At 43.7% G+C, this 21744-nt stretch overlaps 1 protein-coding gene across 3 annotated transcripts in view; it reads right to left on the reverse strand.

Annotated features, from left to right (window-relative positions):
• Window positions 1-21744, reverse strand: part of tctn1 (tectonic family member 1) — a 34394-nt gene that overhangs the window by 6752 nt on the left and 5898 nt on the right. For all 3 annotated transcript variants that reach the window (XM_061685075.1, XM_061685078.1, XM_061685077.1), the window contains exons 5-13: window positions 21480-21582; window positions 9034-9146; window positions 8793-8813; window positions 7633-7767; window positions 7431-7556; window positions 6084-6173; window positions 5862-5998; window positions 5620-5773; window positions 62-193 (exon numbers count right to left, since the gene is read on the reverse strand). In XM_061685075.1, coding sequence (XP_061541059.1) covers window positions 62-193; window positions 5620-5773; window positions 5862-5998; window positions 6084-6173; window positions 7431-7556; window positions 7633-7767; window positions 8793-8813; window positions 9034-9146; window positions 21480-21582 — 1011 coding nt within the window. The remainder of the gene's footprint in view (window positions 1-61; window positions 194-5619; window positions 5774-5861; window positions 5999-6083; window positions 6174-7430; window positions 7557-7632; window positions 7768-8792; window positions 8814-9033; window positions 9147-21479; window positions 21583-21744) is intronic.

A 21744-nucleotide genomic window follows, 5' to 3' on the forward strand; every position in this document is an offset into this window, starting at 1 on the left:
GCTTGGAGAGCCCTGTTGAAGTGTACAGTATATTACCATACATGTTCATTGTATGACCTACCAAACTGGTGTCACCGGTTAGGATAACTTGCTCGATGCTCACAATCTGAGCTTGGGGATTCCACAAGTGTCCATATTTGGTCCATTCAATTTGTAAGTGAAGTGCCAATGGGATGTTGCAAACATGTGAGTCCTGCAAATGAAAATGAATGTTGTGTTTAAAAGGTTATGTGTAATAAACACACACACCCACACACACACACACATAAAGCAGTGTTTGAACCAAAATTTGTCAAATTAATGTAAATAGAATTAATCCATTCCAGCCCCAGAACCAAGTCCCCTTTTTGTGTGGCTGGTGTTACGGCAAAATCTGTTGTCAGGATTTGTCACTCTAGGGGTGCGATGTTGTATGCACTGTTAAGATTGCATGTCTGAATTAATAAATTACATACATGTGGAAATCAATGTCTCTGTATCAGAGGCGGATATGAATTGGCAGCCTGTTACATTAGCGCCATCGACTTTTCTCCTTAAATTATACTCACACTTTTTTTTTTTTTTTGCTATTTAGCATTCTTTTTGCACTATTGCATTACTATTTGACAGTGCTATTTTTGCCTGGGAATTCAGATTTTGTTGCTATTTTTCCACAATGCTTGTTTACCATGCTCATCTAAAGCCATCTAATTCGCTTCAAACACGGGGCTGGCGTCCCCTTGGTACGCACCCCCCAAAGAAAATGGAGAAAAACATACCCATGGAAAAGAGCTGGCATCAAAGTTAGAGAGAGGATTGAGAAGGCCAGGTGATTTGAACAGTTTCTCCCCTGGGTCATTTTGCAGAACAGATGGTCAAATCTCGCCAACAAAATGGACGAGCTAACTGATGACCTAACGGCTCTGGCAAACCCCCAGTCGGCGAACATCGAGCGCAGCCACTTGTGTCCCATGGAAACATGGCCGTGAGGGAATACATTTCCTCATGTTATTACACCCTGGGGTTTTCTACATCAGATGCCTGCCCGGTACTTGTTACCGTTCATCTGAGGAACTCAAGCCCCACCGCAACCGTCCTCCTCGGTTTTCTCAGCACAGGGTAAACCTCCAGCTGTTGAGGATGCTGCCTGAGGCTCCCCATTCCACCGATCCATGGCACCCAAGTCCTGCCAGGATTGGCCTGGGGCGTATTCCAGCATGCGGGTTACGTGAAAACTCGGACGAACTAGAACCTGAGATGAGGGAAACCCTGATCAATCAGTTTCCAAGAGGTAGGGAAGAAGAATTCAGACTCCACCCCTCCTCTTCTCGTTTGTCTCCCGGGAAGTTTAAAACGAGAAGCGCTCTCGACCCATCTCGGAGACGCTCTTGTTCCTGACCGCGCTGGGTGCTTTGTTTCGACCTAGCCAAGTTCTCTTTTCTTTCCATTTTTGCCTCTTCTTTTTCCCTGTCGCATTTTTAGGTCCGTGCCACTGGCTGGCGTTACGTGCCGTCGTCGCCGTAAAGACAAAAGTGGAACCCTGGTTTTGGCCGTGAGGCCAAACCACTGGCTACCCACTGCAAAGCAGACGCTTGCTCCCAAACAGAACCACGGCAGTGTGACCCACCTGGCCAGCCAGACCTCACAGCACAATTGGTCTCAGAAAAATGGATTTTTGACAAAGCTTAAACTTTGCTTCTTCCTTCAAGTTAGCGCTCAGAGCAAACTTCCTCCTCATGAAGCGCAGCATCCTTGGCTGCCGCGTCAAACCATGAGTCAAACTTTGCTATGTACCAAATTAAGTACAAACTGGTGCGTCACATATTAGATTAATATTACGAGTGGAAAAGTCTCACAAATCTCACCCTTGGCAATTGACAGTACTTAGTAATGGTTCACATTCGGCAGGCACATTCCCTGTCATCTCTGTCATATGTTCGCCAACCCTTTAAGCAGAATATAGTTTTTCCTGCATTTTACGCTGTCCTTGTAGAATTAGAAATGAATTGGATTGAGCTCTTTGTATTTCTTGAACCAAAGATTTGAACCTCTAAAGTCGGAGAACTACTCCAATTAGATTAGTGCAGCAAAACTTTAGAAATAACTGATTTGTCAAGGTTTTGAACCTGTTCATAACGACAAAGCAATGTGGTTCCGCTTTTAACGATAAAGATTGTGTATTAGGTAATATCGACACACAGATTCACTTTACCTGACTCGTGGTCGTGGGAGATAGGAGGGATCGCCTGCTGGCGATCCCTCTTACCACAAATAAAGCCCATTTATTGAATAACCTCCTCCATTGTTTAATCTGAGCATTTACCAAAAGTTAAGTATTTTTTTTTTTGCATTAAGCCTATCTTCCTAAAAACGGGGTTTTATGTATTTTTTCATTGGAGCAATTTTACAATCATTCCTCCTAGTAATACAAATAAAATAAAAAAAATAAAAACTTGCACTACAACTTCTGTATTAATTTCATTTTTCACACATTAGGAAGACTATATGGCTGTGAGTATCGTTATATTAACTGTCTGGATGTGAATATTCGTTATTTGAAAGTCTATTGCTAATTTTAGCTAGTCTGCCAATAGGCTTTTCCATTGAGTGTTAGCTGTAAACTGGCGAGTTCTTAAACGCTTTGTCTCGTGTTTAAACATAATGTGTAACTCTTTTTAGATTGTGAGTAGTTAATCCGGGGTTGCAGTCACTGAAGACAGCGGGAAATCGAAGGCTTTGTTGTTGAGACTCTTCAGGCTGGAAGTTAATCACTTTCGCGTTCGGGTGCGAAACCAATGTCTGTGTCTCAGCTTTGATGCTACTTGGGACTGGTTTGTACAACCCCAACTTGGGGGTTGGGACGTTGTGTTAAACACAAATAAAAACAGAATACAATGATTTGCAAATCATGTTCAACCTATATTTAATTGAATACACGACAAAGACAAGATATTTAATGATCAAACTGATAAACTTGATTGGTTTTAGAAAATAATCATGAACTTAGAATTTATGGCTGCAACACGTTCCAAAAAAGCTGGGACAGGGTCATGTTTACCACTGTGTTACATCACCTTTTCTTTTAACAACATTCAATAAACGTTTGGGAACTGAGGACACTGGTTGTTGAAGCTTTGGAGGTGGAATTCTTTCCCGTTCTTGCTTGATGTACAGCATCAGCCGTTCAACAGTCCGGGGTCTCCGTTGTCGTATTTTACGCTTCATAATACGCCACACATTTTCACTGGGAGACAGGTCTGGGCTGCAGGCAGGCCAGTCCAGTAGCCGCACTCTTTTACCATGAAGCCACGCTGTTGTAACATGTGCAGAATGTGGTTTGGCATTGTCTAGCTGAAATAAGCAGGGGCATCCATCAAAAAGACGCTTGGATGGCAGCATTTGTTTCTCCAAAATCTGTATGTACCTTTCAGCATTAATGGTGCCTTCACAGATGTGTAAGTTACCCATGCCATTGGCACTAACACAGCCCCATACCATCACAGATGCTGGCTTTTGAACTTTGCGTCCATAACAGTCCGGATGGTTCTTTTCCTCTTTGGTCCGGAGGACACAACGTCCACAATTTCCCAAAAGAATTTAAAATGTCAACTCGTCGGACCACAGAACACTTTTTCACTTTGCATCAGTCCATCTTAGATGAGCTCGGGCCCAGAGACGCCGGCGGCGTTTCTGGGTGTTGTTGATAAAAGGCTTTTGCTTTGCATAGTAGAAAATCCAATTGCACTTACGGATGTAGCGCCGAACTGTATTTACTGACATTGGTTTTCTGAAGTGTTCCTGATCCCATGTGGCGATATCCTTTACACATTGATGTCGGGTTTTGACGCAGTGCCGCCTGAGGGATCGGAAGTCACAGGCATTCAATGTTGGTTTTCGGCCTTGCCGCTTCTATGCAGTGATTTCTCCAGATTCTCTGAACCTTTTGATGATATTATGGACCCTAGATGACGAAATCCCTAAATTGCTTCCAATTGTACATTGAGGAAAATTGTCCTTCAACCGTTCGACTATTTTCTCACATACTTGTTCACAAAGAGGTGAACCTCGCCCCATCTTTGCTTATCAATGACTGAGCAATTCAGGGAAGCTCCTTTTCTACCCAATCATGGCCCCCACCTGTTCCCAATGAGCCTGTTCACCTGTGGGATGTTCCAAACAGGTGTTTGATGAGCATTCCCCAACTTTCTCAGTCTTTTTTGTCACTTGTCCCAGCTTTTTTGGAACGTGCTGCAGCCATAAAATTCCAAGTTAATGATTGTTTGCTAAACACAATCACGTTTATCAGTCTGAACATGAAATATCTTGTCTTTGTAGTGTATTCAATTAAATCTAGGTTGAACATGATTTGCAAATCATTGTATTCTGTTTTTATTGATGTTTAACACAACGTCCCAACTTCATTGGAATTGGGGTTGTAATTCATTTAGTGCCCGTGTGCGAAGTTAAAGCTGGCCGTGGTCGTCTGCCTCGGCGGGGGAGCGGAGACAGCGATGCCGCTTGGTCTGGAGATTGGGGGTCACGGTGCCATCGGGCGAGAGCATGTCCATTACCAAAGTATCCAATCAAGTCCTTCCTCTCGTCTAATAGCCGATGAGTCTTATCACCCCCACGAGTATTTAGTTATTATGTGTTTAGTTATTTGCTGTTGTGTTATGCACTTCAGGGTCACCCAAAAACTTCAACTGGGATGTTATTAAACATCTTAAAGCCTGCTCAGGGAGAGCAGAATAACGTCTCACATGCTAATCCTTTTTCTTTGATGATACCTCTTTTCTGATCGTGAGAAGCCAAAATCGAAATCACGATTAAATTTCAATTAATCGCCCAGACCTATATCCTGCGGGCTTTTTCAATTAAATTTTATTCATTATTCAAAGTCCCCTGGATGTCTTTTCTCCCCCAAACTACAAATTCAAGAATCGACAAGAGAATCGATTAAGATTGGAATTGTTAAGCAGTATCGAAAATGGAATTGGAAACATCTTATCAATTCCCATCCCGACCAGTGACTTAGAGCTGTTTCCTTAAAGGAGTTCAGCGCACCCTTTTCCACGTCCTTTAGAGAGAAGACCCTTTCGATCAGTCCATTTAAATCCGCACATAGCATAAACAAGTCTGCAATTAAGTGTGGTCACTTTTCGGAAGGACCTGTTCGTTTAGCTGGCTTTTGGATGGTAAGGTCAAATTCATACATTTGCAATTATTATACTCATTGGTTTCCCTCAATGGGAAATTCAAGTCACACACACCTGGCAATATATGTTATAGTTTCACCTTTTTCTGCATCATTAATCCTGGGGACAAAGAGTTGTCTTCAGAGTCTTAGTGTAATAGATGAGTTTAGGTGACTGTCCAAACGGTGTGGCGACAGTACACCGACAGTCGTATTAATTTGGGTCATGATCATCTAAATAAGAAATGGTCACACAATTCTCTCACTCTCACAAACATTAAAGGGGTGTTTTCAATTTTTAAAAAAAAACACCACTTTTTTGTTCAAACTATCAATATAAGGTGACAGTAGTACATGAGAAAAATGATCTGTGAAATACAGATCAGCTCTCTCTGGCCCCATCTCGTATGGTGGACTAAAGGAAGCAGTCTTCAGACTGTGCTTACCCTGTGATTATAGTTGTGCTCGATGGGCACCCAGTCAAGGTCACTGTCTAATGCCGAGTTTGCGAATGTAGCAACATATTGGGGATAGGTTTGTCCTTGCAGAACGTCAAGAATGATTTGGGAAACAAGGGAGCAGTCTTCTGTATCCTCCAGTCTGCAGAAGACAGAACACCTTCAATCACATACTTTACAAATCTTTTCACTCGACTGAGTTTGTGGGGTTTGTGCGAATAAGCTCATGCCTTAATGTGCAGCCAGACATCGATTCTACACCAAACAAGACAGGGGAGCGCTGATGAAGACCGTTCATACAGTTGTGGTTTGCGGAACTCTGGAGAAGAGACAGTGTGTCTCCGGGGTTGATGGTCAGCACCCTTTCTGTAAGGACAACGGTTAAGGATAAAAGAAGGAAAGCAAATGAAACAAGTCGTCGTCACAGACAATAATATCATTCGGAAAGGATATTCAGAAATTACTTGTCCAGACAAAATAGGCTGTCCGACGACATAACCTGGATTTCCGCTCTTATGGACTGGCACGTTCTTATTCTTCTCCTAATCAACGATACAAGACAGTTGGTAACGCAAACAATTGTAACATAACATATTGTAAATGCAGATACCATTGTTGATCTCCATTTTGCATCTCTCCCTCCCAAAGTATTTCAAACAGCAAGGTCAATTCCTTTATTTTTGTTTAGTTTAAGTCAGGCCTCACCTGTGTGGAGTTTGCATGTTCTCCCCGTGCCCGCGTGGGTTTTCTCCGGCTACTCTGGTTTCCTCCCACATCCCAAAATCATGCATTATAGGTTCATTGAGGACTCTAATTTGCCCCTAGGTGTGAATGTGAGTGCAAATGGTTGTTTGTTTATATGTGCCCTGCGATTGGCTGGCGACCAGTTCAGGGTGAACCCCGCCTCTCGCCCGAAGATAGCTGGCAGAGGCTCCAGCACGCCCGTGACCCTTGTGAGGATAAGCGATGACAAATGAATAAATGACTCAGGACAGAGCACCTTTGTTTGAACCAACCGACTTTTCAAGTGAGCAAACACTTGGAACATGGGACTGATGGGTCTTTCTAGTTGGCTCAGGTGTTGCCTCTTAGATTGAATGCTTAAAAATTAGATAGCGCTTGTTTTTGGCTTTGGGTTGCACCGGTGAAAACTGCATTTGCTGTTAAGCAAATATGAAGAGCAGAAAGCTGTCTATGGGAGAAAAAGCAAACCATTTTGAAGCTGAGAGAAGAGGGAAAATCCATCAGAGCTATTGCACAAACATTGGGCATAGCCAACACAGCAACTTGGAATGTCCTGAAAAAGAAAGAAACTACTGGTGTACTGAGCAACAGACATCGAACCAAAGAAAAGGTGCTCTGGTCTCATATTCATGTTTTGATCTGAAACACAAATGTCTTCAGTATACAACAACAACAACAGGAATTGACCTTGCTGTTCCAATAACTTTGGAGGGGACTGTATAGTCATGCTCACGTCTCATAAATAATAATGAAACATAAGGCTCGAGCAAGCATATGTGACAGGTTTAATGGGGCAGCATTAGCTCAGTCTGGAAGGACTTGGCCCTGAGAGTGGGAAGACGCGGGTTTGTGTCCCGCTCGGGACAAAAATGTCAAAAGTTGTTCGGGCGATACTAGTCTGCTTGCTGCCACTGTCGAGGTGCCCTTGGGCAAGGCATCAACCCCACTACCTCAGCTCAAGTGGCGCAGCACTCTTTTTAAAATCTGAATCAATCCTTGCATGCACAATAACACCTTGATAAGCTGAAAAAATAAAAAACATACAAAAATAATACCTGAAAAAATTGGACAGAAAACTCCTGCTCCAGGGTAAGTGGTGTGACATGAAAATTCCCAAGCAGCAGACGGACTGCTGCGTTCACTATTTGGCCTGCCATATTGTACGTCACCAAATATACAACCTGAGAAAACAAAAACAAAACAATAAATGTTTAAACTGGAGAAGTTGTCAAAGTCAAAAAGTTGTGTGATACTCACCTTCACCACAACATTTGCGCACACATTTGAATTAATGAGATATGGCCTCATATTCTTCTCTTCATCGATCCTGACTTCGTTTTGGGTGCCATCTAAAGACTGCAATATGACTGAAGCCATCTTCATAGGAACAAGCTGAGAATCACACATACGAAGGTCAATCACGTATTGTCCTTTTTTTTTAAAACAGGCTTAAGTATCAGTGTATTATTTCAAAGTACCAATGATCTGTGAAGCTGTACCATCTTTTAAATGGTGATTTCTTTTACACGGCCCTGTGTGAAAAAGTAATTACCTGCCTTGTTAAATCATGAATTGTGGCTCATCACAATTAGCCCCATATTGACAGAAAAAAACGGAATTGTTGAAATTTTTGCAGATTTATTAAAACAGAAAAACTGAAATATCACAGAGCCAAAAGTATTCAGACTCTTTGCTGTGACACGCATATCTTTAACTCGGGTGCTGTCCATTTCTTCTGATCATCATTGGGATGGTTCTCCACCTTCATTGGAGTCCAGCTGTGTTTGATTATACCGATTGGACTTGATCAGGAAAGCCACACCCCTGTCTATAGAAGACCTTGCAGCTCACCGTGCACGTCAGAGCAAATGACAATCATGAGGTCAAAGGAACTGCCTGAAGAGCACAGAGACGGAATTGTGGCAAGGCACAGATCTGGCCAAAGTTACAAAAAAAAATTCCGCTGCACCTAAGGTTCCTAAGAGCACAGTGGCCTCCATAATCCTTAAATGGAAGACGTTTGGGACGACCAGAACCCTTCCAGGAGCCGGCCGTCCGGCCAAACTGAGCAATCGGGGGAGAAGAGGCTTGGTGAGAGAGGTCAAGAAGAACCCAAAGGTCACTGTGGCTGAGCTCCAGTAGATGCAGTCGGGAGATGGGAGAAGGTTCTAGAAAGTCAACCATCACTGCAGCCCTCCACCAGTCGGAGCTTTGTGGCAGAGAGCCGACGGAAGCCACATGAAAGTGTTGTTAAAAAACAAAGGATGAAGGATACTGAAGGATGTTTTTTTGTTTTTGTTTTTTTTTCCCACACAAAAAAAAAGCTACGCACTCCAAATATAGAAACATTTTTACCAATTTGCTCTCACAATTTTGCTGTGTCGTTTTTCATTAGAACACAAAATGGGCATACTCACAGTGGCATCTTCATCCTTCCCCTGTAACAACAAAATACAAATAAGGAATAAAATAATGACATTCTCTCACTCGCTTTTGCACGCAGTCACGCACACACCAGGCAGCTGGAAACTGCAGCCACAGGATGTAGCGCATATCCAGTAACCCAAAAAGGGGCACTATTGTGTGAAACTATTATTAACTGCAATACAATAACTGACAAGCACACTACAGCAATGACACATGCGAGGTGTAACTCACAGCATAGAGCACGACCTTCGTGTAGGTATCTAGGCTTAGGGCTCGTAGAGAGCCGCAGTCCTCTTTCAGAACTACACGCCGGGAACAACGACTTCTCCTGTCCACTAGAAACGCTGCGGGGGGGAAAAAACATTTAGTTACACTGACAAGACAAATATCTCTCTCTCTCTCTTAAAATAATCCATCCATCTTCTTTCACTTATCCGGGGTCGGGTCGTGGTGGCAGCAGTTTAAGACTTCCCTCTCTTCCTCGCTTCGTCCAGCTCTTCTGGGGGGCATCCCGAGGCATTCCCAGGCCAGCCGGGAGACATACAGACCCTTTCCAAAACATTTGAATATCATGGAAAAGTTTATTTATCTCCATAATTCCCTTCAAAAAGTTCAACTTTCATCGATTATAGATTCAGGGCCCACAATATTTTTATCTTTACATAATTTGGGCTTCCAGCTCATAAAACCCACGAAATCAGGAATCCAAAAATGTGAATGCTGTGACGAAATCACAATTCACTCCTCGGTTTTTTTTTTTTTATGGCATGGACATCAAACCAGGTTTCGGTGCTTCTGGCGGGATGGGCAGGGGCCAGTTCCTGCTGGAAGATGAAATCTGCATCTCCATACAGATCCTCAGCATCGTCAACCAAACTGAAGCAATTTAATGAAACCAGTGCAGGTGCTTTGAGTTTTGTAGATGATTAGTGTGTGACATTCACTTTAAAACATTTACGGCCTGCAAAATTTGGGCTGATTTCTTCACAGTATTCAAAATCTTTTCATGGATTGTATGAGGTAGAAGCCCAAAATTATGTCAAAATAAACAAATAAATACTTGAAATTCTTTCAATTGTGGGCCCTGAATCTTTGATCTATCAAAGTCGAAGTTTTGGAATGGAATTATGGAAAGAAATAAACTTTTCCATGAAATTCCAATTTTCTTTGGCGCGTCCTTGGCCATCCCCTGGGGCTTTCTCCCGGTGGGACAAGCCCAGAACACCTCGCAAAGCGGCTCGTGCTAAACCTGAGAAATGAGCCTGCACATGGGCAAATCGCAAATGCAGAACAATATGCATTTCACTGTGCGACACCAATCAGTCGATGAGGCGCCGCCACCCTCCTGAATGGAAGGCCTCATTCACTTCGCTTGTAGACCGCAAAGGCTTTTCACCTGCTGATAAAATTCATGTGCTAAAAAGGAAGCGCGCAGGCCGAGCACAAACATGTCTTGGGGGCACATTTTGTTGCACTGATGGAGAGGCATACAAAGATCGAGGGCAAAGGCTTGACCAACGTTAACATCCGAAGAGATTTGAGAGACAAACTGAGAAAATGGCCCAAGAGAAGCTCAAAGGATGCAGAAGGGGTTATTAACATGTATAACTTCAAGATGGCACCGTGATGCAATTTCACACATTTTATGCCACAAAAAATATATGTTGGCGAGTTGGGATTGTTATACGAGTTGTATGTGTGTGTGTGTGTGTCTGTGTGCGTGCATTTGTGTGCGCGGGTTCAATGAGACCATTCTGACAAAACGTGTTTTTTATGTTACTAAGTTTTACTTCCCCAAAATACAAAGCATTTGTGTGCAGATATGAATGTATTACGTGTCTGTGTGCCTGGGAAATTCAACATTTCTGGCTTCAGTGTTATTATTTGAAATCCTGCACTTCAATCGGTCGAGAGAGCAGCGTTCATGAACTTTATGCGGCGTGTGTTCGTGTGCGCTTGTGCACGGATCAAAGGAGGGTCTGCCCCAAATTCAAAAATTGTTGTTGTTATTGATGTTTGAATTCCTACTCTGATTGGTCGGTTTGAATTTATCTCCCCTTATCGGTTGAGGGCCTTTAGGTCCACTAAAAGCTCATCGGTTTGGTGAGCAACAAATTGTTGACATTTTTGAAGCTTTATTAAAAAAGAAAAACAAATACCACACAGCCATACGTACTCAGACCCTTTGCTCAGTATTTAGTAGAAGCCCCCATTTGAGTTAATACAGCCATGAGCCTTTTTGGGAATGATGCAACAGCTTTTTCACACCTGGATTTGGGGATCTTCCGCCATTCCTCCTTGCAGATCCTCTCCAGTTCTGTCCGGTTGGATGGTGAACGTTGGTGGGCAGCCATTTTCAGGTCTCTCCAGAGATGCTCAATTGGGTTTAAGTCAGGGCTCTGGCTGGGCCATTTGAGAACAGTCACGGAGTTGTTCTAAAGCCACTCCTTTGTTGTTTTAGCTGTGTGCTTAGGGTCATTGTCTTGTTGGAAGGTGAACCTTTGGCCCAGTCTGAGGTCCTGAGCACTCTGCAGAAGGTTTTCATCCAGGATATCCCTGTACTTGTCCGCATTCATCTTCCCTTCGATTGCACCAGTCGTCCTGTCCGTGCAGCTGAAAACACCCCCGCAGCATGATGCCGCCACAACCATGCTTCACTTTTGGGACTGTATTGGACAGGTGATGCCTGGTTTTCGCCACACATAGCGCTTAGAATGAGGGCCAAAAAGTTTTATCTCGGTCTCATCAGACCAGAGAATCTTATTTCTCATCATCTTGGAGTCCTTCGGGTGTTCTTTAGCAAACTCCTTGCTTTCATGTGTCTTGCACTGAGGAGAGGCTTCCGTCGAGCCACTCTGCCATAAAGCCCTGACTGGTGGAGGGCTGCAGTGATGGTTGAGTTTCTAGAGCTTTCGCCCATCTCCTGACTGCATCTTTGGAGCTCAGCCACAGTGATCTTTGGGTTCTTCTTTACCTCTCTCACCAAAGCTCTTCTCCGCCGATTGCTCAGTTTGGCCGGACGGCCAACTCTAGGAAGGGTTCTGGTCGTCCCAAACCTCTTCCATTTAAGGAGGATGGAGGCCACTGTGCGGAACCTTAAGTGCAGCAGAACATTTTTTGTAACCTTGGCCAGATCTGTGCCTTGCCACAATTCTGTCTCTGAGCTCTTCAGTCAGTTCCTTTTGTCCTCATGATTCTCATTTGCTCTGACATGCACGGTGAGCTGCAAGGTCTTATTTAGACAGGAGTGTGGCCTTCCTCATCAAGTCCAATCAGTATAATCAAACATAGATGGACTCCAATGAAGGTGGAGAACCATCTCAAGCATGATCAGAAGAAATGGACAGCACCCGAGTTAAATATGAGGGTCATAGCAAAGGGTCTGAATACTTAGGGCTGTGTGTTATTTCAGTTTTTCTTTTTTAATAAATCTGCAAAAATTTCAACAATTTTGTTTTTTCCTGTCAATATGGGGGCTGTGTGTACAGTAATGAGGAAAGAAAAATGAACTTAAATGATTTTAGCAAATGGCTGCATTATAACAGAGTGAACAATTTAAGTGGGTCTGAAAACTTTCCGTACCCAATGTGTACGCACACACAGCTAGTTATGTAGAATCAGGACCCACAATTTAAACAATTAGAAGTACTTGTTTATTTTTACATAATTTGAACTTCCAGCTCATAAAACCCACGACATCAGGAATTTAAAAAGTAGTATACTGTGAAGAAATCACCATTTACTCATCAGTTTTTGTAGAAAAAAAAGAAAGAAATTAGGGTCACATTAAATCAAAATATGGTACTTTCAAAACAAGATGTTAATCTTCAAGATTTGGTTGGGAATCCCTTTGCTTTAATCACTGCCTCGATGTACAGTGCTCGATGATGCAAACAGCCTGTGGCATTGCCTGGAAGTTATAGAAGCCCAGATTTCCTTGATGGTTGATGTCAGTTCTTCCTTTGTTTTTGGGTCTGGTGCCCCTCGTTTACCTCTTGATAATACCGCATAGATACTCTATGGGATTTAGATCCGGCGAGATCTGGCCAGTCAAGCACTGTGATTGCATGGGCAACAAACCAGGTTTTGGTGCTTTTGGCGGTATGGGCAGGGGCCAGGTCCTGCTGGAAGATTAAATCTGCATCTCCATACAGATCCTCAGCAGAAGGAATCATGAAGTCCTCTAAAACATTCTGGTAGACTGTTGCTGGGACCTTGGATTTAAGAAAGCAGAGTTTACCAACACCTGCACAGGACATTGCACCCCAAATCATGACTGACTGTGGATATTTCACACTGGAGCTCAAGCAGCTTGGGTTCTGTTCTTCACCCGTCTTTTCGTCCAAGCCCTTGGACCTTGATTCCCGAATGAAAGGCACATTTTACTTTCATCGGGAAAGAGGACCTCAGACCACTGGCCAACAGTCCAGTCTTTCTTCTCCTTGGCCCAGTTGAGACACTTTCTACATTGGCTCAGGCACAGAAGTGGCACATTGAACCTCAAGCAGCTTGGGTTCTGTTCTTCACATGTCTTCCACCAAACCCTTGGACCTTGATTCCCGAATGAAAGGCAGACTTTACTTTCATCGGAAAAGAGGACCTTGGACCACTGGCCAACAGTCCACTCATTCTTCTCCTTGGCCCAGTTGAGAAGCTTCCTACGTTGGCTCAAGCTCAGAAGTGGCTTGACGCGAGGAACCCGACAGTTGTAGCCCATCTCCCGGATGCGTCTGAAGCTGTGACTCCCGCCTCATTCCTCTCTTTCTGTATCTCTGCTAGATTTTTTTAATCTTCTCGGTTTGATAATCCGCTGAAGCCCCCGGTCATCTCTTTTGCTGGTGCATCTTCTCCTGCCATATTCTGTCCTTCCACTGGACTTTCCATTGATATGGTTGGACACAGCACTCTGTGAACAGCTATGAACTTTTGTCCCTTACCCATCCAATGGAGGGTATCAATGATATCTTCTGGCTATTTGTCAAGTCTACAGTCTTCCCCATATTGAACCCAACTGAGACAATTGAACCAAACTGAAGCAATTTAATGACACCTGGGGAAACCTGTACAGGTGCTTTGAGTTTAGTAGAATATTAGTGTGTGACCATTTAAAACATTTATGGCCTGCAAAATTTGGGCTGATTTCTTCACAGTATTCTATTTTTTTTTAATTCCTGATTTCAGAATCATAATCATCTTTATTTGCCAAATATGTCAAAAACACACAAGGAATTTGTCTCCGGTAGTTGGAGCCGCTCTAGTACCACAGACAGTCAATTGACAGAGAATATGTTTGAGACATAAAGAAAAAAAAAAACGTCACTGAGCAATAAAAGGTTGCCAGTAATGAGGTAAAGCTGGTACAGTTTTTTTTTTTTTTGACTATTGTGCAAAAAGATGCAGAGTCCTCGAGCAATTAGAGCAGTTTGAAATGACTAATAGAACAATAGTCCGGTGCAATGACCATTGTGCAAAGGAATGCTTCCTGAAGTCCACAACCATGTCTACAATCTTGAGGGTGTTCAGCTCCAGGTTGTGTCGGCCGTACCACAGCTCCAGCCGCTCCGCTTCCTGTCGATACGCAGACTCGTCCCCGTCTTTGTTCGTGTCGAGAGAGAAGAGCAGCGGAGAGAGGACACATCTTGGGGCGCCCCGGTGCTGGTGGTGCCTGTAGATGAGGTGGCCTCCCCCAGCCTCACCTGCTGTGTCCTGCCCGTGAGAAAGCTGTAAATCCACTGGCAGATGGCAGGCGAGACGCTTAGCTGGAGACGCTTGGAGGAGAGGAGTTTGGGGATGATCGTGTTGAACGCAGAGCTGAAGTCAACGAACAGTATCCTCGTGTAGGTCCCCGCGCCGTCGAGGTGTTCTTGGATGAAGTGCAGCCCCATGTTGACTGCATCTGACCTCAAAAGGACTTCATGACCACAGATGTCAGGGCGACAGGCCTGTAGTCATTCAGACCCGATACTGCAGGTTTCTTGGGGACTGGGTTGATGGTGGAGCGTTTGAATGAGGATTGTACTTCGCACAGTTCCAGAGATCTATTGAAGATCTGTGTGAAGACTGGAGCGAGCTGGTCCGTGCAGACTTTGAGGCAGGATGGGGACACAAGGTCTGGGCCTGCCGCTTTGTTAATCTTTTGTTGTTTGAAGATGCATCTCCCATCCTGTTTGTGGGTGGTCAACGCAGAAGTCAGAGGTGTGATGGTGGTCGCTGGTGAGGCTGGGTGGGTGTGGGTTGTGAAAGTGTCCTTTTCAAATCTGCAGTAGAAGGGGTTCAAGTCGTCAGCTATTCTTTTATTGTTTTCAGCTTGGAGGGTTGGTCGCTTGTAATTGGTTAGCGATTGTAATGCATGCCAGACTGATTTAGAGTTTTTCTAACTTTACTGCATAGATTCTCTTTGCAATGTTAATTTCTTTAGTCAGCTGGTTTCTAGCGCGATTATCAGAATCAGAATCAGAATCAGAATCATCTTTATTTGCCAAGTATGTCCAAAACACACAAGGAATTTGTCTCCAGTAGTTGGAGCCGCTCTAGTACAACAAACAGTCAATTTACAGAACACTTTGGGGACATAAAGACATTGACAAAAAACAATTGTGCAAAAAGATGCAGAGTCCTCTAGCACTTAGAGCAGTTCGAACGACTAATATTGCAATAGTCCGGTGCAATGACCATTGTGCAAAGGGCGCTGAGACTTCAAGGAGTGTATGCGGTTTAAAGTGACGAGTAGTGCGATCATCTGGGACAATGTCGGTTGTGCAAATGTTACAGATACTCCTCAATCGGTGTGCAAATGGAGCAGATGCTACTCTGGCATGAGTGGCCAGTATATGCAAATAGTGCAGCATGGCGAGACAACTACAGTGAGTGCACAAGTAATACATAATTGGCCCCACAGAAATGTGACAACGAACTCAAGTCAAAAAATTTCCAGCTTGTTGTAATGGAATTATAGGTTAGGTGTTTAAGAAGTTGATCGCAAGAGGGAAGAAGCTGTTGGAATGTCTACTAGTTCTAGTTTGCGTTGATCGGTAGCGCCTACCTGAGGGAAGGAGCTGGAAGAGCTGGTGACCGGGGTGCAGACGGTCCGAGAGGATTTTGCACGCCCTTGTCTTAGTTCTGGCAGCGTGCAAGTCCTCAATGGTGGGTAGGGGGGTACCGACAATCCTTTCAGCAGTTTTGATTGTCCGTTGCAGTCGGAGTTTGTCCTTTTTTGTAGCAGCACCAAACCAGACTGTGATGGAAGAACACAGGACCGATTCGATGACCGCTGTGTAGAACTGTCTCAGCAGCTCCGGTGGCAGGCCGTGCTTTCTCAGAAGCCGCAGGAAGTACATCCTCTGCTGGGCCTTTTTGAGGACGGAGTTGATGTTGTTCGCCCACTTCAGGTCCTGAGAGATTGTAATTCCCAGGAACTTGAAGGTCTCGACGGTTGACACAAGGCAGCTGGACAACGTGAGGGGCAGCTGTGGCGAAGGATGCCTCCTGAAGTCCACGATCATCTCTACCGTCTTGAGCGTGTTCAGCTCCAGGTTGTGTCGCCCGCACCACAGCTCCAGCCGCTCCGCTTCCTGTCGATATGCAGACTCGTCACCGTCCTTGATGAGGCCGATGACAGTGGTGTCATCTGCAAACTTCAGGAGCTTGACAGTCGGGTTCGCTGAGGTGCAGTCGTTCGTGTAGAGAGAGAAGAGCAGCGGAGAGAGGACACAACCTTGGGGCGCCCCAGTGCTGATGCTGCGTGTGGATGAGGTGGCCTCCCCCAGCCTGACCTGCTGTGTCCTGCCCGTCAGAAAGCTGTAAATCCACTGGCAGATGGCAGGTGAGACGCTGAGCTGGAGAAGCTTGGTTGAAAGGAGTTCAGGGATGATGGTGTTGAACGCTGAGCTGTAGTCCACGAACAGGATCCTCGCGTAGGTCCCTGCACTGTCGAGGTGTTCTAGGATGAAGTGCAGTCCCATGTTGACTGCATCATCCGCAGACCTGTTCGCTTGGTAGGCAAACTGCAGGGGGTCCAGCAGGGGACCTGTGACACTCTTGAGGTGGTCCAGCACGAGACGTTCAAAGGACTTCATGACCACAGATGTCAAAGCGACAGGCCTGTAGTCATTCAGACTAGAGATTGCAGGTTTCTTGGGGACTGGAATGATGGTGGAGCGTTTGAAGCAGGATGGAACTTCGCACATTTCCAAAGATCTGTTAAAGATCTGAGTGAAGACTGGAGCGAGCTGGTCCGCGCAGACTTTGAGGCAGGATGGGGACACATGGTCCGGTCCTGCCGCTTTGTTAATCTTCTGTTGTTTGAAGATGCGTCTCACATCCTGTTCATGGATGGTTAACGCAGAAGTCAGAGGTGTGGTTGAGGTCGCGGGTGCGGCCGGGTGGGTGTGTGGAGTGAAACTGTCCTTTTCAAATCTGCAATAGAAGGTATTCAAGTCGTTGGCTATTGTGCTATTGTTCTCAGCTTGGGGGGATCGTCGCTTGTAATTAGTCAGCGATTGGAATGCACGCCAGACTGATTTCGAGTCGTTCGCGCTAAACTGTTTTTCCAACTTTGCTGCATAGATCCTCTTTGCAATGTTAATTTCTTTAGTAAGCTGGTTTCTAGCTCGATTATACAGGGCCCTGTCCCCGCTCTGATATGCATCTTCCTTAGCTTGGCGAAGCTGCTTAAGTTTAGCAGTGAACCACGGCTTGTTGTTGTTGAATGTCCGAAATGATTTTGTTGGTACACAAACCTCTTCACAGAAACTGATATAGGATGTGACAGTGTCCGTATATTCATCCAGGCTGCCAGCTGAATTTTCAAAGACACTCCAGTCAGGGCTCTATTCCCACTTCGATACTTTAGCCTGGCGAAGTTGCTTAAGTTTGGCAGTGAACCACGGTTTGTTGTCATGGAACGTGCAAAATGACTTTGTTGGTACACACACTTCTTCACAGAAACTGTTACAGGATGTGACAGTGTCCGTATGTTCATCCAGCCTGCCAGCTGAATTTTCAAAGACTGTGCAGTCTAGACAGCTTTGAAGTTCTATCTTTGCTTCGGTGGGCCACTTTTTTCCCTATTTTCACCGTAGGCTTCGTGCATTTAAGTTCTTGCCTATATGTTGGTATTAATAAGAATCAGAATCATCTTTATTTGGCCAAGTATGTCCAAAAAAGACACAAGGAATTTGTCTCCGGTATTTGGAACCGCTCTGGTACGACAACAGACAGTCCATTGACAGAACAGCCACTGAGCAATAAAGGGTTGCTAGTTATCTGCTAATGCAGGTACAATTTATTTATTTTTTTGACAATTGTGCAAATAGATGCAGAGTCCTCTAGCACTGAGAGCAGTTTGAATGACTAATATAGCAAGAGTCCGGTGCAATGACCGTTGTGCAAAGGGCGCCGAAACTTCAAGGAATGTATGCAGCTTAAAGTGACTAGTGTATAATTGGCCCGACAGAAATATGACAACAAACTCAAGACAAAAAAATTGGCAGCATGTTAGTGAGTGTAGTAAGTGAATTAAGCAGTGATCAGACGAGAGTAGAGCTGCACGAGGTATGGCAAGTCGGCTTTACACGATCAGGATTTTTGGGGCTGATCACTGATCAGCGAGTTTAAAAAAAACGATAACCAATCCGATCACAAGATGGAGAAATGTGTCTATTTAAATGGCCTGTTCATTTACTGTATATACTTGTGTACTTAATTGCTCAAAAAATTACACTTACAATCAATAATGTATCTTTGTTCATCTATTTATGCCAGTGAGACATCGTGACAGACAGAACAAATGAATGGTCTTCTATTAGATGGCAGGAAGTACATACAGAAATGAATGTGAAACTTTTTGTGACATCTTTGTTTGTTGGTGTGCCGTGAGATTTTCCAATTGTAAAATATGTTCCTTGGCTCCATAAAGTTTGGAAATCACTGCTCTAGTCCACAAATTCATCAAGGTCCTCATCTTCTGTATCCGAAATGAACAGCTGGGCAAGTTCTCCATCAAACACGGCAGGTTCCCTCTCGTCATTGTCGGAGTCAGTCTCGTTGCCGTCCGGCAATAATGCCGGCTTTTACGAAAGCTCGAACAACAGTGCAAGCAGACACGTTAGCCCCAAGCATCCACAATCCACTCACAAATTGTGGCGTAACTCGCCCAGCGCTGCCTCCTAGTCTTAGTAAAGCTGCGTTCGCCATCTGTCATCCATCGCTCCCACGCCGCTCGCAACTTCACTTTGAACGCCCTGTTTACACCGATGCCCAGCGGTTGGAGTTCCTTCGTCAAGCCTCCCGGAATAATGGAAAGCTCCGAGTTATTGCACTCAGTCGAATCTGTGACTGTAGAGACGCTTCTCCCCGCTGTTCTTTGAACATTAATCGATTGCTCGAATTGGTCTTCCAACTCGGGCCACCTCGCCTTGTTTCCGCGGAAGCTCAGCTTCGTCTTCTTGGCAAAGCTCGTTTTCCTGCTTCCGCCACTTGCGAACCATGAATTCATTGATCTTGAATTCTCTTGCGGCTGCTCGATTCCCATGTTCCTCCCCGTAACTGATAGCTTGCAGTTTAAACTGTGCTTCGTAGGTGCCATTTTCGGGGGTCCTTAGCCAAACCGATGTTGTTTTGCGCAATGCACATACCGGCACTATATACCTACAGGGGCCGTGACTTTAGCGTCCTGTCACACGCACCCTTTAACGTTCGCATGCTGTCCTCAGTCACGTCCACCTTTCCTCTATACAAGCAGCGTGTCGGCAGGAAATGCTCCCAGTCAGTCAAGCGGAGCGCTCATCACACAACAACATTTACAGATTTGGGAATTCGGTGCACATATTAGGCGTGCCGCATTATAAGGCGCCCCGTCCATTTTGGAGAAAATTTAAGACTTTTAAGTGCGCCTTATGGTCGTGAAAATAATGCAATTATAATGAAAATAATAACCGTAATTTCTCCTGTATAATTTGCACCCATGTATAATACGCACCTCCAAAGTTGACCTCAAAATTCTGGAAAACCCTTCTACCTATGTATAATGCATTTTTACAATGCATGATTTTGCTTCTACCCATATGCTCAAAACATGAAACACACCCCTACTTTTATTTAGTAAATGAGAAAACACACAGTTGTGCTCATATGTTTGATTACCCTGGAAGAATTTGTAAGATGGGTACAATTCTTTAAAGAAAACATGAAGGGCCAGGCGAAACACATTTAATTTTATTTTAATGGGATTCAAATTAAACTGTCAAGCATTACAGAAAAGCATTATCATTAAACAAAACAATCAAATAAATTAATGATGGTTATTGTTCAGTCATCAGTTGTATTTAAAAAAAAACAATATTTCACAAAGTCTGCCAGGGTATGTAATCTTAGAGGAGCACAACTGTACATATTACGTACCCCTGCCATATTGGAATGAAAGTGTAGGCTACACCTTTTTCACCTCTAGGTGGCGGTGGTATATTAGAATGAAAGTGTGCACCTCTCTCATTACCTCTCGGTGGCATATTGGAATGAAAGTGTACAGCTTTTTCAAAACCTATAGATGGCGGTATATATTACAAAATCAGTTTTTCCATTTCCCCTATACCTATGTATAATGCGCACAATTTACTTTTGGCAATTTTTGGGAGGGAAAACAATTTGCATTATACACGTGAAATGACCATACCTTTCAGAATTACTATGAAATATGCCATACTCAGTTTTGGACGTACTCGTTGGAAAAAATAGTGAACTAAGCTATAAATTATTCTACATTACATGCAGGTTCACTCCACTAAAGATGCCCACCAGAGAAATGTAGTAAGCTAAACTATAATAGAACGGCAAAAGTAGCTGAACTACAGTAAATGTACTTTAGTTGGGTGCAGCATCTTTAAAATAAAACTAATTCTATTTATATTCTTAACTGTACCAGTGGAGCGTATCTAAAATCTTTGGATAGTCATGTTTTTTTTTTTTACTACCACAGTAATATCAATTTCTTTCAATTATACAGTGAAAGCACTGTTATTAACAACGGTGTGTACTAAAATAGCGTATTATAGTTGCAGATGTGGTCATCGTTTTTTAGTTATCGAATATCAAATTAAATATTGAAATACAACACAACAATTTGGTTTTGTAGAGGGAAAAACCTGCACAAATATTTCTAATTAACAAAGTTATACCTTTCAGCTTTATCTGTCTTCTCATTTTTCCTACTTCTCCATCTCTAAATACACACACACACATGCACACACACGCAGACACAAAGTTTTGTTTTATTGGTGTCAAAAACATGTTGCTAGTGCTATATTAGCTGTTGATGTTTGCTGAGTTGTGATGACGAGCTGAACTGGTGATTCTCAAGAATTCATCCACAGGGGAGTCTTATCATCAATATTCCGAAATGAGTTTTTTTTTTTTTTTTTCCACCACTGTGAAATGGCTAAAAAGGCAACGTTTTAAAGTGGATGCACTCATTCATGTTGAGCACTGGGCCGTGTCGTGTTCACATTTCATCTGAGCGGGACCCAAACCGCACCAACATTCCCACTTCGCTCTACTTTTTGTGCACTTTGAAAAATAACATTCACACTTGATCAAACAAATAGCACTACCGGAACTACTTTAACCAAACCAATCCCGTCAAGTATGTTCATACAAGTGTGAGTGTGAATAGTATTAACTACCTGCAGGACTCTGGTCAACGCATTGGACAGAAACACTGGTAGTTGGCAGGCAAAATATTCCTCTTTTCCCATTGACTTGAGCGGACATGATTGCATCTCCATACTGAAAGAAAGAAACAAACAATTAATCAAATCATAATCAAACATAGATTATCCTAAATAATATTGGGCCCCATTCACTAATAAATGGAACTACACTACTATAGTACTATTCAAATGTTCTCACCCTGCGAACAAGTTGAGCGTACACGCAAAAGCACCGTCT

This window comes from Phycodurus eques, chromosome 9, assembly GCF_024500275.1.
Source record: "Phycodurus eques isolate BA_2022a chromosome 9, UOR_Pequ_1.1, whole genome shotgun sequence".
Lineage (NCBI taxonomy): Eukaryota > Metazoa > Chordata > Actinopteri > Syngnathiformes > Syngnathidae > Phycodurus > Phycodurus eques.